At 37.2% G+C, this 15,080-nt stretch overlaps 1 protein-coding gene across 2 annotated transcripts; it reads left to right on the forward strand.

Moving 5' to 3' along the window:
* The first annotated feature begins 592 nt into the window (after positions 1-592).
* Kbtbd8 (kelch repeat and BTB domain containing 8) lies at positions 593-14,372 on the forward strand. Of its 2 annotated transcripts, XM_090323793.1 has the most exons (5): positions 593-692; positions 1,253-1,463; positions 6,320-7,434; positions 11,184-11,616; positions 14,009-14,372. In XM_090323793.1, exons 1-5 carry the CDS (start codon positions 677-679, stop codon positions 14,010-14,012), a joined length of 1,779 nt encoding a protein of 592 aa, XP_090179919.1. In that variant the 5' UTR covers positions 593-676; the 3' UTR covers positions 14,013-14,372. The 2 variants fall into 2 exon arrangements, with proteins under 2 accessions (XP_090179919.1, XP_090179908.1); XM_090323782.1 differs by having other exon boundaries at positions 11,184-14,370.
* The last annotated feature ends 708 nt before the right edge of the window (positions 14,373-15,080 follow it).

Raw genomic sequence — 15,080 nt, forward strand, 5'->3', positions numbered from 1 at the left:
TTGTGGAAAGCGGAGCACCCAGCCAAGGAGAGGCTATTTCAGTTGGGTGTCACCGGTCACTCACCATTTGCTTTGGGGCCTTCTGGAATTTTCCTTAAGTATGGGATATTTTCCTTGCCTTTTTTGCACAGCAGCCCTCCTGTCCATTTCCATAATGTTCTGGTTTTACAGTCCTCACGCAGAGCCTGGATTCATAGCGTAACCTTAGTCATTGGCAGGAAGTTTAAGGTATGGAAAGGTTAAAAAAAAATGAGCCAGAGGCCAGGAAAGAGGCCAAAAATGGGGGAAATTCGCTCTAAAAGAGATTTCCCCTGCTCCAGCTCCTCAGAATGACAGGTCTCCTCTGCCAGAAGACTACCTCTCCCGGCAGACCTTGCGTGTTCCGCCCCTGCTCCGCGCTCCCCACCTCCGCCCGAACCAGCCAACAGGGATCCCCGTCTTGGGCCTCTGCCCGAACCCGACCACGCGGGAGCGTGGGCAAGAAAACTACATTTCCCGAAAGGCATATGCCCATACCTCGACCAATCAGCGATAAAAATCCGTAATGTGGAGGCGGAGCCAGAATGCATAGGACACTCTATTGGTCAGGAGAAGCTTGGAAGGGCCGGAACCCGGGAGCGAGAGGCACGAAATGACATTTCCTCTTTAAATAGCTGGAGCCGGGCCCCAACTAGAAATGGCTGCGTCGGCAGGTGGGTAGTTCGGTATCCAGGAGGGGTTTTGGAGGGTGGGCGCGAGGGGAATAAATAGGGGCGAGGCACAAACTGCGAGCTCAGGAGGTCGCCATGCGGACCCGGAGAGGATGGCGAGGTGAAGGTGGCTGGGGGGACCGATGATGAATGGCGTGGGGGCGCCCGGGTACCCGCCGCCGCCCGCCGCCGTTAGCGAGGCGGTTGTGGGGACCCCGGCGGCCGCCATCCGCCCGGCTTCCCTCTGGGGTCGCCTGGCCGGCGTGCGGGCTCGGGGCGGCTCCGCCTCCCGCGTCCGGTCCGCGAGCGCGGCGCTTCGGGCTCGCCGGGCTCCGGCTGCTGCGGGGCGGCCTTAGAGCCGGCTCGGCCGCGGGCTGTGGCGCTCGGCGTCCCCGGTCCTCCGACCCGCCGCGGTTCTGGGGAGACAGTCACCGGTTTGTGTAGGGGAGGGGCGGGGGAGACCCCACCGGACACGTAAACCAAACTCGAGACGACCTGACAGCCCCCGGCGACGCGGCAGCTGTCTGGAACTCCTCCTGGTGGTTGTGCGATTTCTCTCCTAGATTTAAATAAGTCTTCCCCAACACCGAATGGCATCGCACCTTCAGATCCAGCCGGCGAGACCATGGACCCCTTCCATGCTTGCAGTATTCTTAAGCAACTCAAAACAATGTACGATGAAGGACAGTTGACAGACATTATAGTGGAAGTGGATCACGGGAAAACATTTTCCTGTCATAGGAACGTTCTTGCTGCCATCAGCCCCTACTTCAGGTATGAAGACGGTAGAAACTTGTATTGCTCTCTGCACCGGGCTCCCTTCCCCTTCACGGTGTCCCTATGTCCCTATGTTTATAGGGACAATAAAAGGAAACCAGCGAGGATGTATATGTGAATATATATATTACATAGATATATATATGAAATGCTTAAATATATATTTTATATATGTTTAAATTAGTAACAGGTTGTATTTTAATAAGCACGTGGTTCTAATTCAATTAGTGGCCCGTCTGTGTGTGTGTGTGTGTGTGTGTGTGTGTGTGTTTTATATGTGCCATCGTAGATGGCTGTCACTAGTCACATGTGACAAAACTGCAGTTCTTTAAAACTAAACTTAAGCATTTAGTAACACGTGCCTCAGACATTTCGAGTGTTCAGATAGTCCAGGTGGCTGGCTAGTAACGTCCGTATTAAGCAGCACAACGCCAATTTAGAATTCGTTCCAAAAAATACCCCATGATATGTATTTCTTTAGTTTGTGTAACTCTTTGAGAATTCGCTCAGTAGAGGGTTTGCTTTTTCTTCTGTACCTTTAATTCTGAGGCTTAGGGCCTGGATTCTGTTCTTGGACTTTTTCTTTCAAGCTAGTGCTCTCCCTCTTGAGCTACAGCTCCACTTCTGGCTTTTTAGTGGTTACTTGAGGTAAAGAATCTCTCAGGCTTTCCTGTCCAGTGAACCATGCTCCTCAAATCTCAGCCTCTTTAATAGGCAGGATTACAAGTGTGAGGCACCAGTGCTTGGCTCATAGATTGTTTTTAACAGGGGTAAAAGCAGTGGAATGAAAAATGAGTGGAATAGTTTCTGTATCTATTGATTCCCCAAACCAATTATTTTAATGCTTTTTTTTAGCTTTGTTGTTGTTTATCTTCATTCTATATTATGTATTTTGCTTATCATAAAATACTGAGAAGTACACATTTTAAAATTTGGGGCTGAAAAATAACTTCCCAGTTTAAGAAGTTTGTGGAAAAAATAGTTTCCTGCCTGAGCATAACTTTTTGTTTCAACTGCTCTCATTTATAAGCCTTTCAGGATCCCAAAGTGGTGCATGCATGAACAGTAAAACGTTCTCAGCCACACTGTAAATGTACCTTTTCCTGCTGAAGGTGCTTACTTGATAGGGAACTTAGAAGTATAACATTCCAAACAGTAGTTTCTGGTTCCTCTTCTCAGAACGCCGGGTTAAATATAGCTACTTCATTCTGATCCTTTGTGATATCACCAGTTAGACTTGACGAGGATAGGTCATTTGGAATATTATGCATTATCACAAGATAGTGAGCTGGGAAGAAAAAAAAAAGATGAAATTCACATAAAGAGAAAATAATGCTTGGTCTGGCAATGAAAACTACTGGTGATATTTTTATACTTAGGTTAAAATTTCTTTCTTTTTTTTAGTATTCAATCTTTTTTAAAATATTTTTATTGTATTTAATAAAAGGGTTGCATGATATTTGCCAGATAGAAGGTGCATTAATTCACATACATTGATATCCTTCCACATGTCTTGGTCCCCATTACCCTCCCCCCCACCTCCCCACTTGGTTTTCCCCCCTTCCCTGTCCAATTTCAAGTAACCAAATACAAATGTATCCAATATATCAGATTAAAATTTCTTTTGAAACTTTATTATATATTAGATTTGAGCAGTAAAAATACTGAAACTTTAAAGTTACTAAAATTTCATTTTCTACATTATATCAGTTAATATAGTTGTATGTATAGTGGGCTATATGTATATGTATTGTGGGCTTTGAAGAAGTATGTGTACCAAGTATGTGTTCTTAATTTTGAACAAATGCTTGGAAAATCCGAGCATAAGATAGGTGTGTTCAGATAAAGATGTGTAGCTAAAAATCTGAAGAATTAAGTTTTAAACCTAAGTTTCTTGGAATTAGTTCTACTCCTGATGTAGAATCTAAAAATCATACTTCATATCTTTTAAACTTATTTTACTTTATTTAGTATTTTTTGGTACTTGGATTTGAACTTTAGGTGCTTAAATTTCTGGGCTGGTGCTATCACTTGAGCCACATTTAATGTAGTTCTGAATCTTGCATCACAGGCTGAAAAATTAGAATAGCTGGGAATCTGTCATGGCCATTTCATGATCCCAGTGACTTGACAGAATTAGTATTTATGTGATTATTAGAAACTTTTGCCATTCAGGATTTTGTGAGAGGAAGGGCTTCCACTGTTTAGAGTTTACCTGAGGAACCTATTAGAACAGAGAACTCTTTGGACACTAGACTACTTCTGTCTGGGAGACCAGCTTGCTTCAGGCTAGAGTATTACCATAATAAAAGGATGTGAGGTAATGTTCTCCTACTGGAGCTACAGAAGTTAACTCTGTCTAATGAAATACTTTATTTTTCTTTTTAATTGGTAGCTGTATAGATAAGTCAGCACCTGAATTGAAAGACCAGCTCACACATAAAAAAAAACTTACGTTTTTTGTTCTTTTTTTTTTTTCCCTGAGTCCTGCGCTTGAGTTCAGGACCTGAGCACTGTCCTTGGACTTGTCAAGGCTAGCGCTTTACCACTTGAGCCTCAGCACCACTTTAGGCTTTTTTCTATGTATGTGGTACCGAGGAATTGAACCTGGGTCTTCGTGCATGCTAGGCAAGTACTCTACCACTAGGCCAAATTCCCGGCCCAAAAAACTTGTGGTTCTTAATAATAAAATCCTGTGATAGTAATCTTAAAAATTTGTACCGTCAAAGTAAAAATAGAACTCAAGAGATGAGTAGTCATTTAGCAGGAGCAGGCTGTGTCCTTCTACTTTTATGGTTTTTCATACTTCTTTTTAAAATACCTCCATATATGTGATGGAAACTTTAAAAGTGACTGGAAATGTTCCCATTTAAGGATATTTTAAAAATATTTTAAATAATAGCTCTTTAAAATAGGCAGGATTTGGAATCAGTTATCTTGAGTATTAGTCTTAGGTTAACTTCCTCAAGAAACAGATTAATTTCCTCGAGAAGTATCTATTATACATTTTATAATAAATATATTTCCTGAAGAGATTCTTGCGAGAAGTATCTATTATGCATTTTATAATAAATATATTTCCTGAAGAGATTCTTGCTATATTTTGTTTTATATTTAATTTTAAGGATTGACTAGAATGAATCATTAAAGGAAGGGTAAAAAAGATAAATGATTTTTGTAACTGATTATTACCTTAAAGAGACAGGTGTTAGCTGCTTACTATTCTGGCCAAGAAGGTTCTGATATTTTAATTTTTTTATTAAAGAATTTATTAACTGATTTTTACATCATATTTCAAACGATAGGTTTAACAAACAAGTATTCAAGAAGGGAATCTCTGCAATCACTGGCACTTAGATTTTAGAACATAATATTTAAATTTTTTTTAAAAAGTTTGGCCTTCAAGGAAGACGTTGGCATTTTAAAAATCAGTATTTTCAAAGAATCAGTGATGTGTTAATGTTAGATTTTCTTTAGAAGACATATTACCCTGTGATTATTTTTATGTGTATATTTATGTAAATTGGTGAATATGTTAAGTTTGAGAAGACTTGAATGACTTCTAAGGAAGGGTTTTCAAAATGTTCAAGGGTAAGTAAATTTCATATAAGTAATAAGAGACCTTTCAAAACACAATAGTAATTTTAAATATTTAGAGAATATGCACTTTTGAAGAACATCTTGCTTTTACTAATATGAAATTAAAATAATTTATTTGGGGTATAAGTTGCTTTGTTGTTTTCATTAAGATATAAATGAATTTTATTAGATTATATTTTTAATATATTATTTTGATACCTCTAGAGAGAGGAAAATTTAAGGTCCAGTGTCTGTAAAGTCAGTTTAACATAGAAACCTGTACTCTATCTTCTTTTGGTTTACTCTACTCTAAAGTATATTCTTCTTTTGAGGAGAGATCTGTGATTCTCTTAGTAGGGTCTTTGACTGGATCTAGGGTCCTAATTAATGCAAAAATTAGCAAGAGAGTTTACTAACAAGGGTGTTTACTGTTATTATTTTACATGTATCTGGGGATCTGAATAGCAGAGTGAAGTCCAAAGAAAGGCAAAGAACAATACATTTGTGAAGGAATGAAAGGGCAAGTAGATTTCTGGACTAGGTTAGCAGGAGATATGGAAGTTGGAAGACACGGAGACTCATTGAAGATAAGGGTTAGTTCAGAATTTGTTCAGTCAGACTAACTGTAGCCACAATGATTCCAGTTACTCTGGTGATCAAGGCTATTTGTAACCTTGGTGTGTGAAGTAAATCCCACTGAAGGCTTCCCATGGCTTGTTTTAGATTTAGAAAAATGGACCAATAGCCCTTCCTGCAGTTACAGCTTTTTTTTTTTTGTCAGTCCTGGGACTTGAACTCTGGGCCTGGGGACTATCCCTGAGCTCTTCAACTCAAGGCTACCAACCTACCCTGGAGCCACAGCACCACTTCCGGTTTTCTAGTGGATAATTGGAGATAAGAGTCTCAAGGTCTTTAGTGCCTAGGCTGGCTTTGAACTGCAATTTTCAAATGTCAGCCTCCTGAATAGCTAGGATTACAGGCATGAGCCACTGTGCCTGGTGCAGTTACAGTTTTTTAAAATGATTACTGCACATTTTGAGATAGACCATCCTCACTTTCTTCGGCAACTTCGGCACAGTTACCTTCTTTGGTAACTACATCTGAGAATAGTTTTTGGGATTAGCTTAATCTTTCTGTTAGGTGATCAATTTTTATTCTGTTCACAATAGCTTAGAATATATTCATTCAGCTTCTAAAAGTTGTCTGTGTGGTAACTATCCTTTTAATAATGTTTAGTTGCAGCACACAAATACTGACCACTTTTTCCTTCTTAGATCCATGTTCACTAGTGGCCTTACAGAGAGTACTCAAAAAGAAGTTCGAATCATCGGTGTGGAAGCTGAATCGATGGATTTAGTACTGAATTATGCCTACACTTCTAGAATTATTCTGACAGAGGCCAATGTCCAAGCTCTGTTCACTGCAGCTAGCATCTTCCAGATTCCTTCTATCCAAGACCAATGTGCTAAATATATGATCAGTCATCTGGAGCCACAAAATTCTATTGGCGTCTTCATATTTGCTGATCATTATGGTCATCAGGAACTGGGAGATCGATCAAAAGAATACATTCGTAAAAAATTCCTATGTGTCACCAAAGAACAAGAGTTTCTTCAGCTGACAAAAGACCAACTGATAAGCATTCTAGATAGTGATGATTTAAACGTGGATCGAGAAGAGCATGTTTACGAGAGCATTATAAGGTGGTTTGAGCATGAACAGAATGAAAGAGAAGTATACCTTTCTGAAATTTTTGCCAAATGCATACGTTTTCCTCTGATGGAAGATGCATTTATAGAGAAAATTCCACCTCACTTTGCACAAGCTATAGTCAAAAGCTGTGTAGAAAAGGGAGCAGCTAGCACGAATGGCTGTACACAGAGGCTTGGAATGACTGCTTCTGAAATGATAATATGTTTTGATGCTGCCCACAAACACTCAGGAAAGAAGCAAACAGTGCCTTGTCTAGATGTAGTCACAGGAAGAGTGTTTAAACTATGCAAACCACCAAATGATCTGAGAGAAGTTGGGATACTTGTATCACCAGATAATGACATTTACATTGCAGGAGGATACAGGCCAAGCAGCAGTGAGGTTTCCATTGACCACAAGGCAGAAAATGATTTCTGGATGTATGACCATTCCACCAATAGATGGCTGTCCAAACCATCCTTACTTCGAGCCAGAATAGGCTGCAAACTCGTATATTGCTGTGGTAAGATGTATGCAATTGGAGGCCGAGTATATGAGGGTGATGGGAGAAACTCCCTAAAATCTGTGGAGTCCTATGACAGCAGAGAGAACTGTTGGACAACTGTTTGTGCGATGCCAGTTGCAATGGAATTTCATAGTGCTGTGGAATACAAAGAGAAGATCTATGTTTTACAGGGTAGGTGCCAAAGTGATTGAGTTCCTATGTGGCTTTGAATCAAGCCTGGTTTAATTATATGAAAATAGGTAACATTTCCTGTTAACACTCTGGAATGTTTCTCAGAAAGAATTCATTGGTATGGTCTATTCTGCAAAGGACATATACAGAAAAGTCACCTTGTGAGTCAAAAAAGGTTTTAAATACTTAACAGTACTTTAAATTACTTAAATTTCATTTTTGTATGTTCTTGTATTTTGACCTATGAGGAATTGAAAAATTCTTTAATAACTAATAATTCAGCAACTTGGGAGAAGTAATTCAAAACTTTTTATAAGAGTAATCAATAAAGTAAGGTTAGAACATAGTTATTTTTGCTCTTTAGTATTATACATATAATCAAAGGATTTAGTAAATGCTGTTATGCAACTTACTGGATTAGTTTAAAAGAGAAAAAGGAATAAAGTATTACCTAGAATATTAACTAGATTTATACTGCTCAATTAAGAATATTAACTAGATTTATACTGCTCAATTAACAAAGAGTGTTTTGTTTTATTTTTCTGTGTTGATACTGGGGTGTGGATTTAGGGTACACTTGCTTAGTTTTTTTACACTCAAGACTGATACTCTTAACACTTGAGCCATACCTCCACTCTCAGCTTTTTTCTGGTTAATTGGAGATAAGAGTCTCTCAGATTTGTCAGTTAAAGCTGGCTTTGAACTAAATTTCTTAGATTTCAGCCTCCAAAATAACTAGGATTACAAGTGTGAGCCATCAGCATATAACTACTAAAGGTTTTTTTTTATGTAAGCCTTGTAATTGCAGTAGTTATGAAAAATCTCAACCTTTGTATTTAAGTTTCCCATTTTAATTTCACAGGTTTATATTTATTTTCAGAAAAGTTTGTTTTCAGTATTTTTTAACTGAAAAAAATTTGAAATACCACTTTATTTTCCTAGTCCCTTATTTGTGAATATATTTATATGCAAAACAGACACACATACACTCTTAAGCATTTGAGGTCCTATACTCTGGGAACGTTACAGTAAAAATAAAGCAAATGGGTGAGAATAAGGTTCTAATTTGTGAGAACAATGTTTTCCTTATTTTTTCTTACATGTTTTAGTTTCTGGAAAGTTGAATATAACATTGGTTATAGTTAAATTTTTCATTATACTACTATTTTTAAGTAACAGGAAAATTGGGATCTCAACAGAGACATAGATGCTTTTTTAAAGCCCTTATCCCCTTTTTTTTTCTTTTTAAATCATGTCCTTTATCCTATTCTTTTGACTTAAAGTTTCCTAGAAATGCCTAAAACTTTTTGGTCTAAGTTCAACATCAAGTTAATTGTCCAGAAAGAGCCCTATTCTCTAATGCCTTATTTTATTTACGTAAAGGCAACACATGGTTTGGATTTGTTGGTCTTGCCAAAAACTGGAATGTAAGAATGCATGTATAATACTTCCAGCATGACCAGATAGGGTCCGTCGCCCTTAGTGAAGTACACTGGCTCCCACTCCTGTGTTTTGTTGGCTAGCCAGTTGAACTGATAGAGGTAAAATCAATGATAAAGTTTAAGATTGGGATGTAAAAGTTGTGGTAATGCAGATTTTATAGCAAAATAGCATGGAATCAGTAGAATTTCAGGGCCAGAATAAAGATCATTTAGTCTGAGCTCATATTGCAAATAAGAGAAATCAGAGGCCCTGAGACCTTTTAATTGCTAATCATTGATTTTACTCTATTAAAGAAGACTTTAAAATTGCAAGATGAACTTTTATGATTGTTGTTGTTGTAGGGCTTGAACTCAGGCCTGAGCACTGTCTCTGAGCTTTTTTGTTCAAGGCTAGCGCTCTACACAGCACCACTTCCAATTTTCTTAATTGGAGATAAGAGTCTCACATACTCTTCTGCCTAGGCTAGTTTTGAACTCTGATCCTTAGATCTTAGCCTCCTAAGTAGCTTAGGATTACAGGCATGAGCCACCGCTTCTGGCACATTTAAAAGTTTTGTTATCTTCTTTATCAGGAATTCTGTAATAGGAGCAGGTGATATGCAAGCAAAAGTTGGGCGATTAAGTCAAACAACGTTACTCAATGCTAAAATGTCACTATTAGTAAGTAGGAAGTTGAATTTGGAAATAACAATAATAAACCCTCGTTTAGAACAGTTTTCAAGAGGAAGCTTTTTTAGAATTGGCATTTCTGATTGGAACAAAGCCTCTTTATATAAGTCAACCTGACATGAATAGTTGGAATACTGTGCTGTATGTGCTCCTGAATTTGACACTTTCTTAGTGCCAGTGTGACACCCCAAATGGAATATTCCATGCTGGACCTCTGTGATAGATCATGGTCTAATCACAAATACACTGAAAAAACTGTTTATGCATTTCATGGTTGGACTTGAGTTCTATCCTTAAGATATCTCATTTATATGCAGATGTTCCAAAATCTGAAATGTATCTAATATTCAAATACTTCTAGTTCCAAGCATTTCAGATAGCAAATATTAAATCTACACTGTGACTATTGAAACTTAATTTAATCTGTTCATATATAATTGAGATTTTAAAAAAAGATTTTATACAGATATTCTAATTAACAAAGGTATTTAAATCTTTAGGTATAATGTTTTTGTCTTTCAAGTTTTTTTAAGACATGGTCTCCTTTTGGAATTCATTTTCCTCATGCTCTGGAATATGTAATTCTTAAAGACATTTTTAACTGGCAGTCTGAGTCAGTATACCCTTTTATTGCTAAATTGGAATAGAAATGGACTGAAAATCCATTCCATAAACCATGTGTGTGTTCTGTATTTTTAGTGTTGCCAATTTTTCTACTGATATATATATATATATATATATATATTTTTTTTTTTTGTGTGTGTGTGTGTGTGTGTGTGTGAGTTATGGGACTTGAACTTTGGGCCTTGGTGTTGTCCCTGAGCTCTTCAGCTCAAGGCTACCACCCTACCCCTTGAGCCACAATGCCACTTCTGGTTTTCCAGTGGTTAATTGGAGATAAGAATCTCACAGACTTTAGTGCTCAGGCTGGCTTTGAACTGTGATCTTCAGATCTCAGCCTCCTGAGAAGCTAGGATTACAGGCACGAGTCACTGTGCTCAGGTAAATATTGAGTCCTGGGGTTTGAACTCAGGGTCTGAGCACTATCCTTGGGCTTTCTCAAGGCTAGAGCTCTACCACTTGAGCCACAGCACAACTTGTGGCTTTTTCTATGTATGTGGTATTGAGGAATTGAACCTGGACCTCCATGCATGCTAGGCAAGCACTCTACCACTAGGCCAAACTCCTGGCCCCAGAAATTTTTATTTTTGCATTATAGCAGCAAAATTTATGTAAACACAGCCAACAAGCACAAATCTGTATAATTGTGTCCTCTCTTCTAAGTTATAACAAAAATATGTAATGGCTTATCTATGATGGAGCCTCATGTATGCATTTTGGCTTATAGATGACCATTAGTTATGGTTTCTTTAGAGCTGGTTTAAATAAAATTCTTATAATACACATTGGGTCAGAGCAAATGGAACTAAGCTCTTAACTATTCTGCCATGATGCCAAACTAACCCCTGATTTGTACACTTTCTCCAAATCTCCTAATTGAGGTTGAATATAATATCTGGGTTATATTGTATTTACAAATGGAAATACTTGGAAAAGTATTCACTAATCTTTAGAGGTTGGCCTTAAAAATACAATGAGAACCAAACATGATAATGTGCATATTCTTTTCTTTTTTAGGGGAATTTTTCCTCTTCTATGAGCCCCAAAAAGACTACTGGGGTTTTTTAACCCCCATGACTGTGCCTAGAATCCAGGGCTTAGCAGCTGTATACAAGAACTCCATCTACTACATAGCTGGAACCTGTGGAAATCATCAGCGTATGTTTACTGTTGAAGCCTATGACATTGAACTAAATAAATGGACTCGGAAGAAGGACTTTCCTTGTGATCAGTCCATAAATCCATATCTTAAGCTGGTACTATTCCAGGATAAACTCCATTTATTTGTTCGAGCTACTCAAGTGACTGTTGAAGAACATATCTTCAGAACCAGCAGGAAAAATTCCCTTTACCAATATGATGACCTTGCTGACCAGTGGACTAAAGTATATGAAACCCCAGATCGTCTGTGGGACCTTGGCCGCCATTTTGAATGTGCTGTTGCTAAGCTGTATCCTCAGTGTCTCCAGAAAGTTCTGTGATACGTGACAGATCTTATGTGTATCAGTGTGACATCTCATATGGAGAAATCTTGTCAGGAGAGGCATTGTTGATACATTGAAGAAAACAGTTTTATTATACAGAGATGGGTGCTTTTAAAGATTACAGTGTAGGGATGGATTTGCTTTCACTTTTGTGATGTTTTCATTTCAGTAAGGAAAAGATAACAAAGTGCAATTATCATTTTTTTTTCCTGGCATAAAAGTGATTGTGTCATTTTATAATTTTGTGATAAGTCACGGAGCTACCAGATGAATCAGGACAACTATGCACTCTTTAAGAGCAGTTAGGATTACTAGGTACAGACATCCAAACTAGTTTGACATGATTTTTTTAATTTTAAATACGGGTAACTATCTGAGGCAATATCACCAGGACTTTATTTTGCTGTGACCTCTCTAACCCAGAGAAGCACTAACTTAGATCCTCATTCTTAATATTTATATATATTTACATTTTTGTGTACTGTTCTCAAGAGATTTAAACATATTCTGTTACTAGACTGAAATATCAGTTTCAGAAAGAGCTTGTAAACTGTTTAGTTTCATATTTCCCATATTTAAGTTCAGCTAAAGTTTTTAAAGTGGCAGCTTTCTGTCCATAACTTTTTCAAGTGCTAACACTGTCACTTTTTTTTTTTTTTGGTAATACCAGAAAGGGCTTAAATTTGTGGGTGGCTGGTGCTAGAATAAGAATTTACGTGTGTAGTTGATTGATTTAAATGGTCTGAACCTATGTTTATCTTTCAAGTTAGTATATTTGTTTCATGGCCATAGTATTTTACCTGTTGAACTCTTGTGATTTCACAAGGCTTGCTCATTGTGGTAGAATAGGTCAGCTATTAGTCTAACTGGATTTAGATAGAATAATAAGACTGTTATATACCAAGTTTGCACTACCAGAGGCCATTTTATTGGCCAATGTCCTTTGCTCTACCTGCCGGTCTAGACATCATCAGTACATTGTGTTATAATGTGAAGTTTTACAACTACTTTCAAAATTCTATTTTCAGAAAATTCCTGGAGTGTTCTAATAATTTAGTGGGTTTATGTTTCATATTATAGTTACAATTTCATTTTTTTTGCACTTAACCATGAGGAAAGAACAGCTTTATAGGTACAAAGTACGTATATTTCCCATGTTCAGCTGATGAATTTCCAAGTTAGGAATATTAACGTGAAGGACAATGTAACTCATGTCCAGAAGGCAGGTATTTGGGTCAATAACTTACTCTTTAGTATGTGTTTAAGTGATAAAAGATAGAAGTCTGTCCTTAATCTAAACAGTTTGATTCTCTTGAAGAAAACAAAGTGGCATGGTTTGTATTAAAAAAGATCTCTCACAAATTGTAATGTGATACTGTGAAACAAATTTCAAACATTGCCTCTTTACATCACATACCTCATTTTTTTCAGAAACTTTCCAAACTGCTTTACAAAGACCTCTATAAGTAGGAACAGTTTTCTGAAGCAAAAGTTCAAGGGGACAGCATTTATAGAGTTAACATTCAAATCTAGTTCTAGAAAGCTAGATATATGCTTTCTTCTTATTGGTCTTGAGAGTGTGACTAATATCTGTGAATAGTATTAACAGACATTTTTTACCTCCTCAGTTTTTCTTTCTTTTGTTTTCAATCTCTATGTTGTTTGGGGGTAATTTCTATAAGTTAGTTCAATAATTTTTTTTATAGCTTTGAATTGCTGATGAGAGGGAAATAATACCTAGTTTTTCTTTTCGTAAAACTTTGTTGAGTAAGATTTCCTGCCGCTTTTTGACAATCTTCTGTATTTAGAAAATTGTATTACTTGAAAACATGACATAGAATTTTGAGTTAGCAATGTATATGTGCCGTATTGTATATAAGAGAACAACACTGTGGTTCATTATTCTGTTGATCTGCACAACAGTTGTTCATTTTATTACAATTTATATTGAGGGTATGATCTAAGAATAGTGGGTCAAAGCCAAGGCTTAGAGTTTTCTACTGGAGTAGAATATATTTGAATTTTGTATGAAGAACTATTTGTTTACATTATATATAGCTGGGATAAATTGCCACTTTTAAAATTGTTTCAGAAGAGTTCCTAGAAAACTAAGATTGGTGATGTGTGGGTTTATGTAGATATTTAATAAAAAGGCACATTTTCATAGTAAGGTAAAACTAAAAAGGCACAATGGTAACTACAGAACTAAGAGGTCCCACTTTAACTGTGTTTTTGCATTTGAAGAATGTATGTAGCACTTTCCTATTTTTTTGTAATACATTGAAGACTGGACTTGATATAGGAAAGTAGAAATTGTATTCCTTAATTTTCATCTTTGTTTCCTGTTATCGTATAAAGTTGATGCTTTCTTGATTTTATTGGTGCATGAGAAGAAGTGAATGTGATCTGTGAGGAAACAGATTCCATGTAAAGCATATTCAAATGGCATTCAATGTTCAGTGCTCAGGTATGTAGTAAGTACTGTAGTCCTATGGGGGCAAATGTGTAGATATTTTTAAACATTTTGCCATAATTGCACAATTTTTTGCATTTTTATCCAATGTCATTGTTTCTTACAATAAAAGTTTTTCTGGTTTAAAAAAACCCACAAAATTTCCAGCCTTATAAACTTCTGAAAAACTAAAGAATTAAAATTTAGTGAAAATAATGAAATACCTCATTTCAGGATAAAATGGAAAAAGTATTTAATGCACTGAATATATGGCCAATGGTAGGAAATGAAATAATTGCTAAGTGCAGGTGGCTCACGACTATTTATGAGGCTGAGTACTGAGAATCACAGTTTGAAGCTAGTCTGGACAGAAAAGTACCTGAGATTTATCTAAGTAACAGCAAAAAAAAAGCTGGACTCAAGGCAGGGCTCAAGTGGTAGAGTGCTAACCGAATAAAACACTATGGGAGATCAAGACCTTGAATTCAAACCCCTTACTGGCATGTTTGCATGTCAGTAGGTAAATAAATAGAAAATTACCATATATAATTTTTAAGTTTAAAGCAAACTCCATTATGTCATTATTTCCTTTATACTAACTGTTCTGGACTAAAATGTCTTTGATTTCTCTTTTAGATATTTTATGTGATTAGAAAATCCTGTTGCTTCTTTGAAACATACCTAGACTCTCCTTGTTCCCGTCCACCAGTGTCTCCCTAGATGGACCTAACCCGTGCTGTCTGCCTCTGGACAGTTATCCTCTTGAAATCATTCTCCCATCTTCATTTCAGCCACACGACCTCAGACATGTTAAGAACTGGTTCTTTGTCTGGTTCTTCACAATCTGTATTAAAATGTGACTTTCCTGATAGTATTATTTTCCAAGTGGGGAACACCCACCCCATCTATATTTTGCTGCTTCTCCAATTAAAATATAAGTTTAGCAAAGTGAGGGCACTGGCTGGAAAGCACAAGTCC

Source organism: Megascapheus bottae, chromosome 2 (genome assembly GCF_031878675.1).
Source record: "Megascapheus bottae isolate mThoBot1 chromosome 2, mThoBot2.hap1, whole genome shotgun sequence".
Taxonomy (NCBI): Eukaryota; Metazoa; Chordata; class Mammalia; order Rodentia; family Geomyidae; genus Megascapheus; species Megascapheus bottae.

Excerpts from the sequence above, each read along its gene's own strand:
- Kbtbd8 (XM_090323782.1), top strand. Across the intron at positions 1,464-6,319 it reads GCCATCAGCCCCTACTTCAG|ATCCATGTTCACTAGTGGCC; the intron begins GTATGAAGACGG and ends TTTCCTTCTTAG. Across the intron at positions 7,435-11,183 it reads GAAGATCTATGTTTTACAGG|GGGAATTTTTCCTCTTCTAT; the intron begins GTAGGTGCCAAA and ends TTTCTTTTTTAG.